Source organism: Osmia lignaria, chromosome 8, assembly GCF_051020975.1.
Source record: "Osmia lignaria lignaria isolate PbOS001 chromosome 8, iyOsmLign1, whole genome shotgun sequence".
Lineage (NCBI taxonomy): Eukaryota > Metazoa > Arthropoda > Insecta > Hymenoptera > Megachilidae > Osmia > Osmia lignaria.
The window spans coordinates 10414758-10436598 of record NC_135039.1 but is presented as its reverse complement, the minus strand read 5'-3'; the positions used below and the strand labels follow the sequence as shown (position 1 = coordinate 10436598).

Genomic DNA, 21841 nt, shown 5'->3' with positions numbered 1-21841 from the left:
GGATTAATATTCAAGTAAACACAAAATCTAAAATGGTGAGCATATATCAATACATAATACTTACCAGTCTTATGGGCAGGGGCGGCGCAAAGCAGGTTCAGTGTGTTCGCCGGCCCTGCCTATGGGGGCCCTAGGCGCTCGCCTAGTCTGCCTAGGCCCAGGGCCGGCCCTGAAGCCACGTTGGGCAGAAAGTATATCCGGTGATTATAAACTTGTGAATTATGATTCACTACCTCTGTCCTATAATAAGCCGTTCCTATATTAGTATATTTTGTCCACCATGTATATGGCGGATGCAATGGGAAGTAAATCATGGCGGGGTAGCGCTACTGGTGGGGGAACTTCCAGCTGCGCGAATTGGTACTATTCTCTCGTGAAAAATACTACACATATATATATGCAATTGGGAAGCAGCGATTTCCGGTGGCACACATGTACTTCCGGTAAAATAAGAAACTGTTCCAATTTTACAAATTCAAGATTTTTCACATTGAAATAGTTGAAAAATGGTTGAATTCGAACAAGTAATACTCATATTATAAAAAGAGAAAAAACGGAAACTAGGGAGATTTAGCGGAGGGAAGAAAATTTTAAAAACTGTTTATCAATTTTCTTACGAGGTATGATAAATTCTGTTTAATTAATACTACTTTTTTACGTAAATAAATGTTATAAACAGTCGCAAATAAATAAAATTGGCAGGTATCCGTGAAAACAATTACCAGGAGAAGAAAAATGATTCAGTCGAGAGATGTCGTTCTCGATTAAATAATATTTACTGCACCTAAGATTTTTTAATTTGTTCCACAAGTAATTACACCAATGTTTTCTTATTCGGCAAAAAACCTTGTAGAATTATCAAGGAGAGAGAAAGGAAAGGTGAAAAGTCGCGGGAAGAACGCGCGAAATTGAATCGGTAAGTAAGCGTACGAACTCAATTTTTGTGAGGTTATGTCCTTGAATACTGTTTGATTCTATAAATTTGTATTTGTATTAAAAATCATTGATGATTAGTGTCCATAATCAGAAGATTGAGGAACACAAGGTCATAGTTTTGGACTGTTCATTTTAAAAGAAGCAAATCGAGTATAGTATGGGAGAAGAAGTGGACGTTATAGGTTATGAGACATCGGTCGATGGTAAGTTACACTTTATTACTTTTTTCACTTTTTTAGTCATTTTTTAAGGTAAAGGAGCTAAATTCTGTGTCATAAAATACTATAAATATACAATCGAGATTCCTGGCAAGTATCCAAGGCGGAACAAAGTTTAGGATCCATTTAATGTTATATAATTTGATTGATTGAAATGCTACTAAAATACTGGAGCGTTAACGAGCGCTAAATAGATTTAGCGATAAGTATTCGATCGTAACGCGTCATGTCACGGCTAAAAACACGAGGAAAAAATGGTAGGCAATTTGCAAGTGTGCGAGTGCTTTACGTTGCCCAACCAGGAAACTCAGATAGGTTGAAAATGAAGGTGCCCCAAGTGGAAAACGCAAGTGCCGTGACGATAAGCGTTATAACACTAGGACCAATTCCAGCTATAGCAAAATCTCTGGTTTTTATGTGACCAGCAGCAGTGACGATTGCGTTTGGCGGTGTGCCCACTGGCAAATGAAATGAAAAGGAGCAACAGAGAGTAGCTGGCAGCATCAAGTACAAAGGATGTAATCTCAGAGCAACGCACTGAAACCAGACACGAGTATAGAATGAAAGCAAGATAAAAAAATAGTAAAAATCATTCTAACGAGGGGAACTACCCAAGTGTAATGCTCACTTATTAATAAAACTTTGCCACCTAGTAGAGCTCGTTGAGCTGAACACGCCTGTACCCCATTTTGGGGCAGACTGCTAATTGTTTAAAAGATATTAACAATTAAAGTTAGTTACTCCTTACGTTCTAAAGTATGACAAACTCATACACAGAAATTAGCTCCACGGTTATGACTCACAATATAGAGATCCTCGGTTCAAATCCTCGGTACCCAACATTTTTTTTTTTTTTTATTGTAATTTGTCTCTTTTTGAATAACTATTACATAAAAAGTACCATAAAAAAAAAATGTTGGGAACTAAGGATTTGAACCGTGGACGTTTAGATTGCAAGTTATGTGTTTAACCACGGTTTGTGTGAGAGTAACTAACTTTAATTGTTAATATCTTTTAAACAATTAACCGTCTACCCCTGAAATGGGGTATAGGCGTGTTAAGCTCGACGAGCTCTACTACGTGACAAAGTTTCATTAATAAGTGACCGTTACATTTACATAGTTCCCCTCGTATTTACCAAAGGAATAGTTGAATGGAAATCTCTTACCATTTCTGCCAGAACCGGAAGGATGATATTCGCAACCGCAACGTTAGAGGTCAATTCCGTCGCAGTTTCTGCAAACGCGCAAACAATAAATAATATAGCGAGTGGATTTATCGACTGCAAACCGATCAAAGCGTTCCCAATGATTGAAGATAATCTGGAGGTAGTACTGCCAGCCGAGATTGCGAATCCACCGCCCAGCACTAAGATCAAGCTCCAGTGCATCTTCTGGTGTATCATCTTCCAAGTGATCATGGCGGGTGAACATTTTGTAGGACGATTAGCCGGATCCGAATCGAAGGACCGAAGAAAATCAAGCTTCGACGGCAAGATGAAGAAGAGAATAGAGACACAAACGGCTGCCGTCGAGTCTTTGACTTGTCTGAAAGAGAATACGCTTAATACTATCTGTACCAGCAAGTATACAATACTAAGAAAGCATGGTCTAGGAGATATAGGATGATGGAAAGGCGATACGTACAAATTAGTGATGTAAGTTGGCCAACCTCGTACGAATCCGGGGCTCCTGAAGAACCACAATAACACAACGGTAACGAAGAGGACACCGACAGTAGTTTCGTGCCACGTAACAGATCCTAGCTCTTTGTATTTCTTGTCAATCACAGCCGCTGCCACGCGTTCACCTTGACTGCCAATGTCGATGGCAAGCGCGTCCTTGCTTTTGGGCCTGAACAATCCCATGTACATGACCTGAAGCCACAGCCAAGTGAGGAAACTCATGAGGAGCATGGGTGGAACCGAATAGAGCATCCAGGAGGTAAGACTGATGCCAGCACTATCCGGGAAGCGCCTGTAGAATGAAATAGAAAGATCAAGCTATCCTCAAAGGGATAATCGATGAAGGAATGGCTCACGCTTACTTCTCGAAGAATCCTTTCAAGGTTAAATTGGTACCACTTCCAACCAACGTGCCTATGCCTCCCAGGCTAGAAGCATACGCCGCCACGAGATAATACACCATGGTGACGTTGGTCGGCTTTTTAACCCTGCAAACAGACGGCTAGAAGGCGGAGATATAATTGAGACCGGGTTTAATGAATTTTGCTGCTACCTACGGTTCTGTATTATCTTCCACGTTCTCCTCGGAAACGAACATATCACCCAAGCCTTGCTGGAAACACGAAGACAAACGGACAGACGTTAAGAAGGGTTCTCCTTCGTACAGTATAATAGCTTACCGCTTCCAGTTCCAGGAGAACAGTCTCAACGATAGGCAACATCATAGCGGTAGCTGCGGTGTTGGAAATCCACATGGACAGGAACATGGTGACGAAGAAGAGGCCCAGGGTTAATCTACATGCAAGGGATTTGTACAGGGAGATTCTTTCGGCGCGCAACACAATAGCCGCCCCGCACAATGGAACCCTGCTGTGTTTGCGGGCAAAAAGCCCAGGAGGTCAAGTCGCCGGACCCAAGACTGCTCTGGGCTTTTTGCCCGCAAACACAGCAGGGTTCCATTGTGCGGGGCGGCTATTGTGTTGCGCGCCGAGAGAAGAATCTTCCTGTATATATGTACAGGTATGACTGCGCCGGATGACACCAGGTGTATTTACTATGTACTCGTTTGCAGAAAAAGATGTATCGCGGTGCACGTCGTGTGAAAATATGATACGAGCGAAATGATCAGAGACGGTACCTTCGATGACTGCAACCGATCGTCTTAATGATCAGCAGCGCTACACGCATATGCAGGCCAGAGTTTTCGATGACGATTGCAATCACCATGCTACCGATAAACATCATCGTGGTGTCGTTCATGTAGCAAGCGCAAGTGTCACCTGTGCTCATTATACCCATCAGCGGATAGAGTACGATGGGGATCAAACCTGTGACCGGTAACGGTAGCACCTCGGTCATCCAGAATATTGCCATTATACCGACCACGTACAGGCACCGCATCGCTATCGCCTGCATTCAATCGGATACGTATTCTTTTTCATAGCGTATACACAAGCAGAAAAATTGCAACAGAACAGAGAGAGAGAGAGAGAGAGGAATTAAGTAGGAGCGAGGGTGGAAAGGACGCACACGCAAATGGAAGAGAAATGAGAGACATATAGAGTTATAGAGTATCGTGTTGACGAACCTCGGTTGCTTCGACGATGACGAGGGGTAACAGAATCAGCGGCCATAACACGATCATGAGCGATTTCCAGTAAATGGACACAAATCGAACCAACAGTTTGCCGAAACTGTCGGCCCTTCTGAAACAACCAACACCGAGGAAAGATCAGCGGCGCTTTTTCCCTCACTGAAACGAATAATGTATTCAAATGGTGGAGCGATCGGGGGATAGAAAGAAGGAGAAAGGAGAAGAAGCGCGGAGAGTTTAGGCGGAAGCGGAGATCAATTGTCGATTCGCAGGAACGATGGATCTTCTGCGTACCTTCTGCCTGGTGGTTCGATGATCTCCGGGTATGGATCGTCTGGCTGGCGGCTGGACATCTCTCCTCGTCGAATCGGAAGACCTTTGCCTGGAAAAGTGTATCGTTATACAGGCAAAATGGTATAGGGTGGTGCAGAGGTGGGCAAATAACGGCCCGCTAAGAGCTTTTTGTGGCCCGTCAAGACAGTCAGAAAAATTCGCCTTGAACCGAGATTTCAAGTACAATTAATACCTATCTGAAATGCAAAGTTATGGACGTTAATAGTCTAGTGGGTGTAGCTGGGAGTCCCACTCAGGTTAGCTTGATAAAAGTAAGAGCGTCCTATAGCAAAACTCCTTACACGCCGACAAAGAGTCTGGTGTTGGGTCTTCCGTACCTGAATACGATGATTTGAAATAACATGAGTTGACAGTTTTTCCACTCCCCGCCACCTGGGTGGTGGTGGTTGCTGGGGAGTGGATAGATTAGTTGCATATACCCGAACGGGTGAGGTGGCTGATCCGTGCTTGTCTTCGGACGGCCAGATTTACATAAAACTGAAATGCAAAGTTAACTAATGAATGCAATCATTCTAAAAGGTGCTGCCCTACGCTAACCTCCGCTTCCACAAAGTGGCCCCCGAGCCAAAACAATTGCCCACCCCTGGGGTAACGTATACAGTTGTTGACCCTTTTTCTAAACAGGTAAAAAATATAACGCGTTTTTAACATAATAATTCTTAAAGGGCCAGTGTATTAAATTAGAATTGTGTCTCTCTCCATGGTCCGCGCTTTTGGGACTCCTTCCGTGGTCTGCTTACTTCTTACTTTTTTAGGAAAATTATCGACACTGTATACGTTATCTTATCTACTGTCGATAAACAAAAGGATCCGAATCCTTCTTAATTGAACGTAAGAGTGGATAAAGGTGTCTAATCACAGATTAATTATTTAAAGCAAAGTTGATCTAAAGATTCCATTTCTGCAATTAAAAGTGAGTTATTATAAAATTTCAATTCAGTTGACAGTGATAATAACACTTTTCAATATTTAATACTTAAGAATCTAATTAGCGATGGATTCCTACAGAAATTCAAGAATGTCATTCGCATATGGATGACACTGCAGTGAAATAAAAAATAGTTATATGACCCCTTTATCTACTCTCGCCTTCGATTCAAATTGCTAGGAAGCGAGCGAAAGTTAGCCGCGCGTTCTTCACGGGCATCGGAGACATTTCAAAATCGAAGGTGAACTTTTATTGTTTCCTTAGTCAAATCGTCGGTGGAAAGAGTTGCGCAACCTCGCTTCCTCCGACCTGTCCCCGACCCGATCGCCGTTACCCTCTTCGTCGTTCCTTTTGTCCCGACTGCTCGGATTACCGGCTAAGTAATTTCGCTAAGCGGCACCGAACGAGATTGACCCCGAAGGTCTCTCAGCAAAGCCAGGTCATGTAACCCTGCTACCGCGTTGCACCGCGTTTCACGTATTTACCCGGAACCTTGTGTCTCAACCGTTGCGCTCCTCCTGCGGCTATTGTTTACCATACGAGCAATCTTAGATGTTATAGTGTACGCGTCAATTTTTAAAATATCGTCGGTAATCGTACCGATCAACGATCGCGATAGGCGCGACCGTATATCAACGCACAGAGCGAACGCGAGGAATTAAAAAACCGATTGGTTGATTGATATGTAATCTTTTATTTTTCTTCGACGCAACGAAACGGTCCCTCGAGTTTCGCCTTTAAATTCGAAAACTGAAAACAATCAACGCTCGAACGTAACGCGAGTAATGTTGACGTTTGTAATTTCATCGACGCGTGTTGTCATTGTAAATTTCATCGTCTCCGTTCGAAAACATTGTCTACCGTTTGAAAGCGTCTGATCGTTGGCCAGGGTCGATTAATAATAATAATAAAAAAAAAAAAAAAGAAAAATCGGAGCAACGAGCGTGCAGCCGGTATCAATTGAGATCGATCGTAGGATTGATCGTTGCATGCCAGCGGCGAGTAAAACGCGGATTCGAATTTTCGAGTTGAACGCAGCGCGGCCGATTTCGCTCGAATCGTTATTCTTCCCGCGTACTTCGGCGCACTGTCCCGTGGGGTCTATCACCGGATATAGAATCGAAATATCAGTCGATTTTTACCGAATCGAGGTCCACTTTTGACCGATGCACGCACTCTTCTGCACCACTCGTTCGTTTCTCTGAAAGGCACGCAGGGAGTCGGGCCTCTCGTGATTAACCTATCACCCCTCTCCTTCGCTCTTTCTCTCTCTTTCTTTGTCTCGATCTTAGCCTCTTCTTTTTGTTCCTCTTCCACTTTATCTTTTTCCTGCTGCCCCGTCCACCTTGCGCGCCTCCTTTTTCAGCCGGTTTTCTCGGTTTCTCTTTGAGGTCCGCGCTCCGTGCCCGTTTTGACTGATTCCCCGACGACTAATAAGCGAACCGAGCCGAACCGACTACTAAACGATATACGAATGTGTTCCCCGTCCCTCGACCTTGATACGTCGATGCTCTTGTAAGCGGCAGCGTGTAAACTACCGATCAGCCACGTGGTATCACGGTACTGCGATCAGCATCGGGAAAGCAGCCGATGGACGGTTCGCGATCGGTCGAGTTTCTTTTTGCGTTTCGAGAAAACTCGACGGCACGCGTCCCCAATAGTAGAACGGGCGGTTACTCTAGATTAGAGTCAGGGAGTTGACTACTTCGACCCTAGAAAGACCGGCTCTCTGGTGCGATTCATTACTTTTTAATAAAATATTCGTTAAATTAAAATCACTCGAAGATAGAAATGAAAATATAGAATTTTTTTAGAAATTTTTTGCCTAAAAGGAGCCCCCTCTTCTCATTGGTCTTTCTAGGGTCCAGGGTTCGTACAGCCTCGAATCAAATTCTTGGGCCCTTGCAACAACATGCATACTTTAACGAAGTAAAATAGAGTACGCGTGGTGTTTAAATCAATTTAATTGGGTAATTAATCCTGCACACGCTACCGTTTGTCCTCGTGTTTATTACGTGACGCATTGTATGTGCAAGGAGGACGATGTTTGATACAAGATACAGGGCGAATCACGCGATCGGGCCGGGCTTTAGCCTTCTTCTTAACTGTTCGTCGACTAATTATAACTTGTTTCGAAACTTTTTGTAATAATACGACGCGCGACGGGCGTGTATATTAATAACAGTAACTTCGCAATTTCTGTAAACGTTACACTTACAGGTTCACCGTTAGCCACTCTCCTTTGTACGTATGATGTACTTTCGAAAAGACAGTGCAGCGTCACAACGCACGTGTTGTAACAGTACGGGATTTTCTTAATATCGTGTCACGAATAACGTTGTCGTTCGGCTGTTGTTATTATCAGTCGGTCTTAAAATATTTTACATACAATCAGTCAAAAGTCCACCTAAACTTCGGTTATTGTTATCAATTATGACAATTGCTTTTAAGGAGCGGATGATAAGAATTCTTAAAGAATTAACATACCTTTTATGGTTTACACGAGTGCACGATAAGAATACTTAGAGTAAATGGGTCTTCCCGGCTACATAGCCTTTGATCCTTGAACAGTAAAACTTAAGTCTATCGGAAGGATATTAACTTAAAATTAAATATATATTTTTTAAACGAAAGAGTTTTATCTATTGGAAGAATAATGTTTAGTGGAACAGTGTGATTAAATTAGAATTGTGGCTCTTTGTGGCCCGCCGTCTTGGGGCTCTCTCCATGGTCCGCCGTCCGAGTTTCATCTATTGGAAGAATAATTTTTAGAGGAACAGTGTGATTAAATTAGAATTGTGGCTCTTTGTGGCCCGCCGTCTTGGGGCGCTCTCCATGGTCCGCCGTCCGAGTTTCATCTATTGGAAGAATAATTTTTAGAGGAACAGTGTGATTAAATTAGAATTGTGGCTTTTTGTGGTCCGCCGTCTTGGGGCTCTCTCCATGGTCCGCCGTCCGAGTTTCATCTATTGGAAGAATAATTTTTAAAGGAACAGTGTGATTAAATTAGAATTGTGGCTTTTTGTGGTCCGCCGTCTTGGGGCTCTCTCCATGGTCTGCCGTCCGAGTTTCATTTATTGGAAGAATAATTTTTAGAGGAATAGAGTGATTAACCCTTTGGGTACAGATTTATTTGATGTGCATGACGAGTGTGAGTCGTCAAAAGGTACCCAACGGGTTAAATTAGAATCGCGGCTCTCCAGGGTCCGATGTCTTGGGGCTCTCTCCATGGTTCGCCGACCGAGGATCAATTCTTATCAGAATCTTTTGCCCTGTATGTACACTGGTGCCTCCAGTGCTCCCTTTATCTGTTTCCTAATTTTCCTTCTCTGATTACTATGTTAGCAGGTTTTTTGAAAATTTTCCTATTCCCCACTCAAATCATCCAACAATAACATTCATGTCGGTAACGCCAAGATAAATTTCTTTTATTAGTTGGTAAGCGAGCATCTGCCCGCAGGGACAACTTATACGGGAGTCCTGGAGGTTGGGGCACACCCTCCCTGTCTCCCGACCTCATTGCGAAAAAAAAAAAATCAGAAAAATCAGAAATCCTCTCTTCTACCTCATATAAATTTTTCCCTTAGCTTCCCTTCGGTAACACCACTTAGGACTGCTCGTGTACCGCCGGTAAAGGGGCCCGCGATCTTGCCCTTGGGAACAGTTTTCCCCGACTCACGAAACCAAGCGAAAAAGAAAAGAAAAATAAACTGCAAATCTCAAATTAATCATAACAACCGGATTCCATTCTACTTTAACAACAGACATTATTTTGTCGAGAAACAAAAATACAGGCTGACCCAGACGCGGGATGAAGCCTGTGTCAACAAACCAAAGTTATTAATCATTTTTCTTCTACCGATAATAGTCAGTCATTAAGTGAGCGTATCTCGTTTATTTGCACCGTGAGTGTATTCTTATCGTCCTTGTACGCGAATGGATGAGTTCGGTACAGGAACCGAGTAAATGTACCGTGCATCGAACACAAGAAGTCTCGCGGGACGTCGCAGGGGCAAAAGGAGATACTGCGCAAACATGGAATAACACCCTAGTTTTATACGAGTCTAAATAGTAGACGCGACCGCTTCGACCAATCATACGTCAGGACTGAGTGAGCTGTGGTGGGGCGCGGCCAATCAGCTTGCGTCGTTCTCACGGGACTTCTTGTGATCGGTGAACAGTACGATGCGCTTACTACGTAACAGCGATAAATGTGAGAGTAGGAAGAAAGAAGAAATTATCTTTGTTCCTGATAGACGCGAGCAGACGAACTCGGGACATGTTTTGGACCCAATTCAAGGTTGCACAGTCCAACTGTGTCGCGAACCTTGACTATCTAACGATTGATCCTATATTTTCAGAGAGATATAGGATCTATGCGAGCATATCCTTCGCTGTGTTGCTGCTGGGCATCGGAGTTCCCCTTTGGTGGCACACGACCGCGGTGCCCCGGGTTTCCCTCCCCTACGATGGGATCGAACGACTATCGGAACTGCGGCTAGAAATTAAAACGGAATTACTGGTCGTCGCTCTTTCTCGAGAGCGTGCCGAGTCGTTGGCTCGCGACATAACGGAAGCCTTCCAAGATGCCGGTGACTAGAATGAAAGAAGCAATATCTATATAGGATCATTTCTAATAGTGTTCTTTTTATAGATGTTTATCAAGTTGAAGTGAAGCACCGTGTGATATCGAGCAGTTTGATGACGACTGCGTTCACGACCCACGAGCTCGAGAAAATAGCGTCCACTTTCGACCTCGACGTTGGTCAGCTTTTACTCCTGGAGACGAACAATTTGAATGATGCGGTTCTTGTCGGCTCGAAAAGAACCCTTTATTTCTCCACGGATACCGGTATAGTAGGGTTATCGAGCATGCTAGGCCTCTCCTTCCTCGTAGGCGGTCCCCTGCAGAATGGCAATGTCGGTAATGAGGCCCTATATGTATATAGGTCTGGGATCCCCCCACCACTTGCGTTTAAACGTTCACGCGGGAAAATTTGATTTTCTAATTCTCGGTTGTGAATTAAAATGGCTTGTATTTTATTGGCCAGTATTTTAATCCCTTTTGGTCAGTATTTAAATATGAAGGGTCAGTATTTAAATCCTTTGGTCAGTAATATTTTGCCAATTAAAATTGGGCCTCTCTCCATGGTCCGCAGTCGTCAAAATTAGAATTTAAGAACTACATCGCCATTTTTCCTGGGGAAGCCTACTTTGCTCGATTCTGTATATAAATATATATTATTTGATTCATTTCTTCCAAGTTTACAGACTGTTCTTTTCGTTCCAGCCGCCTCCACTTTGATCCGAGTATTGTCGGAATGGATGTTGCTAGAGAAATCGTTGACTCTAACGAAGAACGCGCTTACCGAGCCGACTCAGTACAGTTTAGACGACGAAAACAGAAGAAGATTTCCTGCTAGCCCCGCGTACGACGTGTTAATCACGCTCGTTAATCCTGATCCAGAGAAATTAAAGATCACCTGGGACCTTCGCACGATCAGCGAGGGTGGGTAAAGGAGCAGCTCACACACTTTACAAATTTTCTTCATTCTCTCTAATTCCTTTTCTTCTGATTTCCTTAGAATACGTGGAACCGTTCCTCGATGAGCTTTCAATCTTCAGTAACTTCTCCGTGAAGTCTCAATGGTTGTACTATCTTCCTTTAGACGTTAATCCGAAACGAGTGCCCGATAGCGGGCCGTTAGGCAGGCATTTCGCGTTACCAGAAGACGTCTTACCACAACTAATCACACCTTTAGAGAAGAAATTGGGTACGTGATCTGTCTTCAATAGCACCGCCGGTATAAGCAAAAGTTTGGGAACAGCAGAGCGGGTTTGAAACCCCATTGGGGTCACTTTAAACAATAATCTGTCTTCGATAGCATCGCCGCTATAAGCAAAGGTTTGGGAACGGCAGAGCGGGTTATAAAACCCCACTGGGGTCACTTTAAACAATAATCTGTCCTCGATAGCATCGCCGCTATAAGCAAAGGTTTGGGAACGGCAGAGCGGGTTATAAAACCCCACTGGGGTCACTTTAAACAATAATCTGTCTTCGATAGCATCGCCGCTATAAGCAAACGTTTGGGAACGGCAGAGCGGGTTATAAAACCCCACTGGGGTCACTTTAAACAATAATCTGTCTTCGATAGCATCACCGCTATAAGCAAAGGTTTGGGAACGGCAGAGCGGGTTATAAAACCCCACTGGGGTCACTTTAAACAATAATCTGTCTTCGATAGCAATAGCGGAGAGAATAACCGAGACGTGTACGTTTCAGCCTCGCAAGTCAGTCTTCATCCTACCATCAGTTTTGTCATCTATGCTGTCCCCTGCGACACTGCACCGCTCCATATTTACACGCGGTTAGGTCACAGGTCGAAATCCAATGCCAACGTCGAAGCGTTCCTTTCGCCAAGGTAATACCTTGACCATTGAAACGTTAGGATGAAAGCGAAAGTGAAGGTGCATGAGAAGAATTGAAATCGCCTGTGTTGCGTGTAGGTGGGGTGGCGTGGTGTTGATCAATCCGCCCGTGGAAGCCTGCGTGGCCGCAAAAAGCAACGGTTCGATCGCTGCTATCTTCCCTGAAGAGGCTACCGTCGTTGGAACCTTCCTGGCTCAGCTGAAGCTTCTTCTAGGCATTCCAGAACCGGTAAACTAACAAGGGAGCTTGTAGCGTCTTTGTAAACCATTTTTAATGGCAAAAAAAAATATATACTGATCGAATTGAGTAACCTCCGCCTTTTTTGAAGTCGGTTAGCAAATTAAATGGTCAGTATAAATTAGTGATGTGGGGCCCGACTAATCGGATCAGTTTAGAAAACATCGGGCGGACTCGGGCGGGTGTCCGATACATGCGTGAAGTCGGGTAGCTCGACTATTTCGGGTTAGGTAGGGTCAGGTAGGGTCAGGCACGCGGCCCGCGGCAGCTCGTCCGAATCTGCCCGACTTTATCCGACCAGACCCGAAACAGTCGAGCTACCCGACTGCACGCGTGTATCGGACACCCGCCCGAGCCCGGTCGAGCTCGTAATATCGGGTACCCGCACATCCTTAGTATAAATAAAGAACTACAGAGGTGCCCAGTTAGGCGTCCGCATTTTTGCCCACATAAGAGTCCGTCGCTATCCCCACCAGTTCTTGGAAACAGAAGTTCCACACATGTCGAAGTTTTCACGCATGTGGAATCGCGGCCTTACAATCATGGATTCGGAATGACAAATGACGTTCGAATTGACCGCCGCATTCGCATGTATAGAATATAGGTATCCTACTCGCACTCATCTCCTCTCCTTCCTTCAGTTGAATTCGCAGAAGTCACCTCCCCATTTAAGCGTCCGCATTCGATCCTCTGTATTACTAACCAAAGGATTTAAATACTGACCCTTCATATTAAAATACTGACCATTTTTACACAAGCCATTTTTTTTTATAGAAATTCCTGAACGGCGTTACCACCGTCCCTCTGGTAGGTCTAAAGCCACGCGACTGGGAGGTCGACGCTCTTCTACGCGTTCGCACGGTCGAGCAGCTAACCTCGGCCAAGTTAACTTTGCAATCTCTCGCTCGACTTCTTCAGGAGATCGGTAACATCGTGATTACAGACGTGGTGGGAAACAGAATAAAGACTGCTCTAAGTTTAGTAGAGAGCTCGGCAGAACAGCTAGCACGCGGCGACCTGGGAGAAGCCTTCTTGTCGAGCAAAGAGGCGTTCGTCACCGCGGAAGCAGCGTTCTCCGATCCTACGCTGCTGGCTTTGCTGTATTTTCCGGAGGATCAAAAGTAAGACTCCCGGAAAAACACGGACGATACCTTCTCTACCTTTTCCTCTCTAATTTCAGATACGCCGTGTACATACCTCTGTTCCTGCCGGCCATGATACCAGTTTTGCTTTCTTTAAAGAACATATACCGATACTATTTCGTTAAAAGGACCGATAACACGTCGAAATCAAAGTAGCCGGTAAATTTTCATACCTTTCCTACCAAAAGAAACGCAAGATAGAAATAAAAGTAGCATTGTTTCTTTCTTATTTCACGAGGAAGAGGGGGCGGAGAGAAAGAAAGAAAAAATATAGATTGAGCCAGTTAAATTCGATTCTAACCGATTGAGCGCCGAATCGCTGTAACAGGTATTATATACACTTTGTTTTTGTTTGTCCTGCATCCTCGTCGTACAATATATGCGCGTTGAAAATTACAATCTTCTCGTAACGTTTGTCGATCACGGGGAACACGTGTGCCCGTGTTACGCGCCACGACGTACAACACAGTTAATGTAACGCTATATAAGATGCCTGTTCGTACACAGGTACGTGTCTGTACACACTCGCATTCGTACGCGTACCACATACTCGCAGCAGACATTTGACGCGATAAAATTCATTCGTCCATTCATTCTCACGACATTCCTCCTATCAAAGTTCAAATTAACTATGTATTCATTAGATCGTTAGAAACAACTAAGAATCTATATACAGTACACGTATATCAATCCTCAACCAGTTACCAAAGAAGGTTACAAAATAACTATCGAGTTGAATCGCTAGAGAGAGAGAGAGAGAGAGAGAGAGAGAGAGAGAGAAAGAGAGAAAAGAAATAAATATGTTCGACTACCGTGAGATTTGGATAAAATTTACAGTTCGGTACACTCCTAATCATATCAGTCTTCCCAAAGGAAAATAGCGATATAGGAGAAGCAGGTATTCTTAACATCCTAATTTTGATAATATTAATATTAAAAGTGATTTAGAAACAAATTATATTAAAGTTATAGTCATTAAGTGTTATAGAATGAATTCAAATTTTGGTGGGGTGGGGGAAGGGCTCAGACATATACAGAAGACCTCTACACCGTTGGACAGATCACGGAAAATCGAAGCGAAAAGTTCTATAGCGTTTTTCGATGGGATCAGTAGTTTAGCCACATTTCGTTGTTGAAAATTGACCAATCAGCGCGCAGCTCGAGTGGCAAGACGCGCGGAGTGGGGGAATACACGGAAGCGGAGTCTCCGTTTGCTGGCTCCGCCGTCGCACCTCGACTCTGGGCGTGGCTCGGCGGTGGTATAGGAGGCTGCCCCCCACTCCGCGCGTCATGCCACTCAAGCTGCGCGCTGATTGGTCCATTTTCAACAACGAAACGTGGCTAAACTACTGATCCCATCGAAAAATGCTATAGAACTTTTCGCTTCGATTTTTCGTGATCTATCCAACGGCGTAGAACTCTTAGGGAATTTTTTAATACCCTGTATATGGGACCCCCGGGACGCCTACGGAGATAAGCGGGAATCTGGGACATCACCGCTTTCCCTGAGGAAGCCTGATTCGATCCGAATGAGTTCTACGATAAAGAAATACTATGCTTAATTAAATTCGAAAGATTCGTAGAAAAAAACTCGTCGTCTCGCGTGTCGGGAATCCCGCTCGCTAGTCGAACATGATCGTAACAGTAAAAATAAATTAATCGATGAATCGAAAAGCTTACTCGTATGAAAAAAAAAAAAAAATAGAAAAGAAGAGACATCAACGAATACGTTGAACTAGCTGTATCGCGTGTTGCAAAGCTTCTGCGATATTCTGAAAAACAGGTACACCTTCGCGCGTCGCATAGTCCGACAGGTACATTCTTCCCCGATTGTAGTCTTTCCTGGCTTGTTCGGTTAGCTAAATGAGAAGGTGATTTTCTATATATAGACAGACGGCATAGTACACACGTCATCGAATGGAATAAGATGGAAGTGAATGGAAACGGGCAGGAAGTGGATGGTAAAATGGTAGGTTAGGTGGGGAATGAAAAGGAAAAAAATTATATATATATAGTCGGACGCAAAAGTATTCGCATACTGTTTAAAATAGAATACCTCATTTAAAATTGGACCAAATGACTTGAGGTTTTTTGAGAAGCTATAAAAATTAATTTATTAAAATATTTGAAATATTACTATTTGTCGAAATCGGGAAAACAATAGTAAAAGGCAATTTTGTAACTTTTTTAAACTAGTCACGTTCTTAAATAAAAAGCAGGGCAGGGCCGGCCCTAGGCGTAGGTAGCCGTCTAGGGCCCCCCAAGGTCCAGGGCCCCCATAAGACGATTTATAAGAATGCAAGAGTAATGTTTACTTGAATATTAATCTAAATTAGTTATACAAGCTGTAATATTATTTTTATAAATTTTATTTCAGGTATTTTTTTTTATGTCACATATGTGAAGGGGCCTTTTTTCGGAGCTCGCCTCGGACCCTTGAAATCTTTGGGCCGGCCCTGATGAAAAGTCGCGATTTTCGGAAATTTTAATTATTTAAAATTAATTACTCCAAATTAATTGCTTTTAATTTTAATTACTCCAAATTAATTACTTTTAATTTTAATTATCCAAAAATAATTAATAAATTAATTACTTAATTACTAAAATTTTTAGCATACACATAACTTATTTGAATCTACGAAAGACATATTTAAAATTTTCAAATATAATTTTCAAAAGTTGAAAAATGACCCTTCACTACTTTTTTTCACAATTTCAACAAATTGTAATTTTTTAAAACAGCAAAAGCACATATCTTGGTAAATTAATTTTTATAGCTTCTCAAGAAACATCAAATCATTCGGTTGAATTTTAAACGGGGTATTCTGTTTTAAACTGTTTGTGTTCGAATACTTTTACGTCCCACTGTATGCAGGAAGGTGCGGAGCAAGGTACACGCCTACGCGGTATTATAATATATGTATATAGTCAGAAGAGAAACACGCTCACCTTTTCACCAGAAACTATGCAACCATCGGGAAGCGTTTGAACGCAGAGGACTAATTTAGCGCGTAATCCAATCAAATGAGCTGCCAACGCCATTATGGTGATACCGCGCGAATGCTGCGGCACTATCAACAATATTAGCCTGGAATTTTTCATCTTTTGCAATTCCTGCGGCAATACTTTAACGTTATACTCGTTCGCGCTTGAACTTCTGTACAGTGTCAATCCCATGGATCTAAAAAATCAAACGATTTACACGTAAATTCGACGATATTGTCTTAATGACGAATATCGAAAGAACGTTACATCTCGAATGCTCACTCGATCGAGGGTGCTGCGTTCGTTTCTAACCAAAACTGATCTTTACCGATTACTCCAACATACAAGTCCCTCTTCTCGGACTCGGCCACCAAGGAATTGGTCCAATCTAAAAAGTTGAACGTTTCGAACGAATCGTACACGATTTGCTCGAATGCTTTCGACTAAAAAAAATCATTTATCGAGGCACGAGCGTCCCGTGAGACGACCTGTTCGCAATTTTTTTTTTTTTTTTTTTTTTTTTTTTTTTTTTTTTTTTCGTACGCGTTTTATACTCTACTGAGATCATTGGGAAATTTTTTTTGAGAATTGATAAAATACCTAGGAAACGGTTAAAAGGTTGTACGATAGCTCTGCGAAGAAATTTCGAAGCCTTCCTACATAATATACTCCAAACTGAAGGTATCTCACTTTCACAAGAGACGCCGTTGCTTTTCGTCCTCCACGATGATTCCGCTGCCAACGCGCAAAACTGTTCAAAGTTTATCCGTAACTGGGTCGGATCTCTCTTTGTTCGATAGCCATCTTCTATCAGCGTCCTATACGTTTCTAAAAAAATCACGCGAAAAAAGCAACAATAGAAAATACCAGAAAATTTACTCTTCGTCCTGTTTTATCGCGCGTCGGTAATATAGAGTCTCTGCTGTACCGACAGATGGTACAAACATTATTACCCGATTTATTCACGACATTGAGAAGGTCCGACACCGATACGTTGCACTTCACGCTCGATTGTAACGCTATCCAAGCCTACGAAACGACAGAGAAAATTAAACGAGCGTTACGGTAATTCTATCGAAGCGTATCGACCGAGGGATAACTTACTTCTTCCAAGTTGATGCTTCCACTGTCGTTTGTGTCCATGGATTTGAAAATCTCCCTGAGCGTCCTGTAACAATAAATTAAAACCAAACGAACTATATTTTCTTTAATGTATAAAACAGCTGGAATTGAAAAAGAAAAGCTTACACCGTGTCCATTCCGTTTTGACCGAAGGATATTTTAATTGATCTAATGCCATCGTCGGTATGCAAATCCTGTACGTTTATCTCCTCGCGCAGTACCTACGCAGACATCATTTTTTTTTAAATTAGAGAAAATATTAGGTGTACAAATTAATTCGGTGCCTCTTCTTTATTTCTAAAAAGCCACAGTAATTTCAGTTATTGAAATAATCGTTCAATTTTCAAATATTCAAAACCGCGGGAAAATATTGAAATTAAAAAAATATTAATTAAAAAGGCACCGAATTAATTAATTACGCTTGATTATTTGTTATCGTCGACTCTGATTACCTTGGACGTACAATTAAGAGCGACCGATACGCTCTCAAATATCGGTATCCTTTGTCTCTCCATAAGATATTGAAGTACCAATAATCCATTCATCAGATCGTAATATTCGCTGAGCAATAATGTATATTATAGCATTCGGTTTACATAGAAATAAAAAAAAAAAAAATAAAATAAAACACGCTTACTGAATGGACACAGTCTCGCCGAGTATCGTTTGACCCTGACGATACGGATAAATAACAACAATTAAAGACTCCCGTCGGGTAGCTGCCAGTTGAGCTGCTTCGATGATGCCTGCACTGTTGCGTGTCTGATTATCGATTACAAACAGTAATACTTTCGCCGTCTGTTTCGCTTCGTATTCTTGAGCTATCAGTTCCGGTCCCCACTGCGAGACTTGCTAAAAACGCACAATTGTCATTGTACTAACGAGATCGTGTCCCTTCGATGGAGAATATTAAGCGAACACCCACGGGATTATAATAAGTAATTCCGAGGCTCTGAAGAGTCGGTATAGCTATTTCTGACCTCCATGTGGTTGGATTACAAGATCCACCCAGAAATACCTCATATGCCATTCTATCTGCAGAGTGTAACGATTAGAAATATAGATGGTAATATCAATCTGCGAACAAAGTAGATACGTATAGAAATGAAAAATGACAGCTACGCTTACTTGAACCACTTTTGCTGTTATTATCCTTTCCATCACAGTGTAACGGACGAGAGGCGCTCATAGAAACGGCTGTTCTGGAATGAAGCATACATCCCACCAGTAAATCAAAGAATCTTTCTTCTACAACGTATTATCACACTCAAACTGTACCAGCCAATTTTTTCATTCATTTGCAATAGGATTCGATATAAATTTTATTGATCACTGATCAAATTAAATCGACTTTGGTTAGAGTGTGGTAATGTTACGCTTATCCTGCAATTTAACCCCATCCAACACTTATCACTGTGTATCACGTACTTCCAAATATCAAATCCTTTTGCAACAAGGAACAGCACGTTACGCTGCATCGTTGATTAAGTATCTTTTGTTGCGGTTAACTATAACCGGTTGTTTCTTACTCGCTGCCTGTAACACGTGCGTATTTGTTTGTCTTGTGAACATTCTAACGGTGGGATACGAATTGTTCGAAGCTTGGCTGGGCATAGAAATAAAATGAAACCGTCTGTCTCCTTACCCTTTGTTGCACAACAGTGCCAATTCAATGATAAATATATAAAATTCTTGAAGCATTATATAAGCATGGAAACCAATAATCGTACAATCTTCAGCAAGTCGCCACTCTTTGTATGTCTGCGTCCAGTTTACAAGCGACAACATTACGTATGCTTTCTTCCCCTGCGTGGAAAGAGAAATCAGATTGCACAGTTCTGCGAAATGGTTTGTCAGAATGAAAGAAATCATACTCACATAGATTTAGTCGATATCTATCGACGTGTGTTTCAACAGATACGCGAGAAGACCTCATCGTTCGAACGATCGCGTGTTACACAAGAAATTTTTACTTTCCCAATGTATTTATCTTTCAATCGTCCAATTGAGGAGAACTTTGAATTTTCCTGTACAAAGAAAACAAAAGATTGTGTTTTTTTTTTTTTCACAAATACAGAATACATAGAAACACAGTCATCATCGATTAGCGTTATCAAAATCTGACAAACGAAGGAAGAAAAGAATTGAAAAAAATAACCAGGAGCAATTTCTGTTGAATACATATAGTTATCTTCTGGTAACAACAAGTAGAAAGAAGCACAATGTGCGAGCGTAGGGTGTATAAACAAAAAATTACCTGTAACGTTAACCGTTTACTACTATTAACGGATACGTACTTTAAAACACGGTACTTAATTATCTATTGTAATTAATCACTGCTACCCACTGAAAATGTAGCGTAAGATCGCGAGGCGATGGAGAGCCTGTCAGGCACACTAACCTTGACGATAGTTCGGTGCTGCATGCCCACGCACGAAAAACATATGTGGTAAAGTTTGAGGAGAAAATCATCGATTCCGACCGCATTTGATGCGCATTCATTGACGTGTTTCAAGTGTGAATAAAAAATGCATCGATCAAGCTTGAATCGTTGGTAAAAATGAACGGCGAGAAGTTCGCTTGTGCACTCCCGCTATTGCTCATACTTATTTATACACCGTTATATTTAAAATGTAAGAACGCGTCGTTCGAAGAGATACTGCCTACGAGCGGATCACAAACAAATTACATATTCGTCAAAATTTCCCTCGACACTGGTTGTAAATCAAGCTTGGGTTAAACGCCCGCGAAAAAAAAAAAAACAGGTATACGACTAGACGAAAGCGCACTATATTCAATTCGCATCGAGTTGTACCCTCGAAATCAGTATCCATCGATGAAATCACAAATCAGCGCTACTACTGTTGAACGTCGCGCTTCGTATCCTTGTCCTTTACTATCTCTCGGACTGTCTCTCTCTTTCCCTTGTTTCCCTCGCTCGTTCTATCCTTCTCGTTTACCCCCACCGCTCGGTCGAACGACACGGCTACCCTTTCTCCTTTTCTTTCTTATCGTTAATTCTTTTTCTTTCGATTTCTTTCAACGTAAATTCTTACATTACGCGTTGTTCGTGATTCGACGCGTTTCTAATTAGAGGGAAAGATATTTACAGAAAAATAGGTAAATTTTAGTCGAATAAGACACCGAGATGCTCGCGTTTCGCGCAGACGCAACGATCGTTCGCGTGTTTTTCGCCTCTCTCGTCTCTATTACTTCCCGCCACTAGTCCGTATGCGTGTGTACGGGTAGCGTGTAGATTCCACACATAGATACAGCATCAGACTCGAAAATGACGTAAACCTCCAACAATGAAGCGTGATGTCACACACATCGACGTTCGTAGAGGTTTACTCTCACCGCGTCGCCATCGTCATCGCCATCACCGTCCAGAGGTTTTCGATTCATCGATCGTCTCTAACGGATGACGTTTCGTTCAATTGCGTTATTTCCCGCAAAATTCCGTCATTTTGTTAGACGTAAGAACAGCGATAGAAAAAAGTAAATTTCTTCCACGCGACATAATCCGATGTGAGAATAAGAAAGTCGCAATAAACTAACCGACAGACGTCATGTCTTATTACTTCTTTCCCCATGGTTATATTTGCGTTGTATATTCATTTTGATTCCATTATTTAAAAATCAATCACAATTAGATCAAAAAATTATTAAAATAATTGTTTGGCAAAATTACATTTTGAAAAGACCGCCATAAATTAAATATTTTTTAAAATTCGATCCTTGCGCCATCTATACAAAATGGCTGAAACTACTCAACAACTTACCGACTGAGTTTCCAGAACTTTATTGGAATTGGAATTTAGAAAATGTTAACATGTCTTTGCAGTTTAATGAATATTGAAGGAACGTACAGAAAAGTTATTTGAACTTTGTCCATGAAAATAAATGATTAACGAAAATGTTTGATAAAGACGGCGTTGAGAATTTCTTCATTACCAACTTCGACGCCGGCCGCCACAAACAAGGGAATGCTAGCGCCATCTGTAAGGTAACCTCTAAAACTACTTATCGATTAATTTCAACGCGTTTTTGTATAGATGGCGCGAGAATCGAATTTTAAAAATATTTAATTTATGGCGGTCTTTTTAAAATATAATTATTTAACTGGGGAGCGGTAAAACTGTTATTAAACAGTATTAAAAAGCCGAGGTCAGCAGGGTTAATTATAGGACATACTTTAGGCGCATTTTGAT

At 42.1% G+C, this 21841-nt stretch overlaps 1 protein-coding gene across 1 annotated transcript; it reads right to left on the bottom strand.

The window, feature by feature from the left end:
- Positions 1-688: 688 nt before the first annotated feature.
- Positions 689-20796, bottom strand: LOC117608989 (uncharacterized). The gene is made up of 24 exons (XM_076689800.1): positions 20032-20796; positions 19509-19657; positions 19276-19436; positions 18759-18832; positions 18556-18665; positions 18268-18482; positions 18083-18191; positions 17757-17851; positions 17613-17676; positions 17462-17537; positions 17109-17336; positions 16791-16896; positions 16473-16704; positions 15243-15382; positions 6857-7071; positions 4727-4814; positions 4427-4544; positions 3977-4248; positions 3519-3633; positions 3396-3451; positions 3201-3326; positions 2801-3130; positions 2323-2701; positions 689-1691 (listed from the first exon to the last, which is right to left on the bottom strand). Exons 3-24 carry the CDS (start codon positions 19416-19418, stop codon positions 1440-1442), a joined length of 3543 nt encoding a protein of 1180 aa, XP_076545915.1. The 5' UTR covers positions 19419-19436; positions 19509-19657; positions 20032-20796; the 3' UTR covers positions 689-1439.
- Positions 20797-21841: the final 1045 nt, after the last annotated feature.

Bases quoted from the DNA above. Each gene is read 5' to 3' on its own strand.
- LOC117608989 (XM_076689800.1), bottom strand. From the start codon at position 19,418: ATGTTGTCGCTTGTAAACTGGACGCAGACATACAAAGAGTGGCGACTT. The intron at 17,337-17,461 runs GTAATAATGTTT...TGATTTTTTTAG, and splicing joins CAATGTCGTGAATAAATCGG to AAACGTATAGGACGCTGATA. The intron at 16,897-17,108 runs GTATTTTATCAA...TCAACTTTTTAG, and splicing joins ACCTTTTAACCGTTTCCTAG to ATTGGACCAATTCCTTGGTG.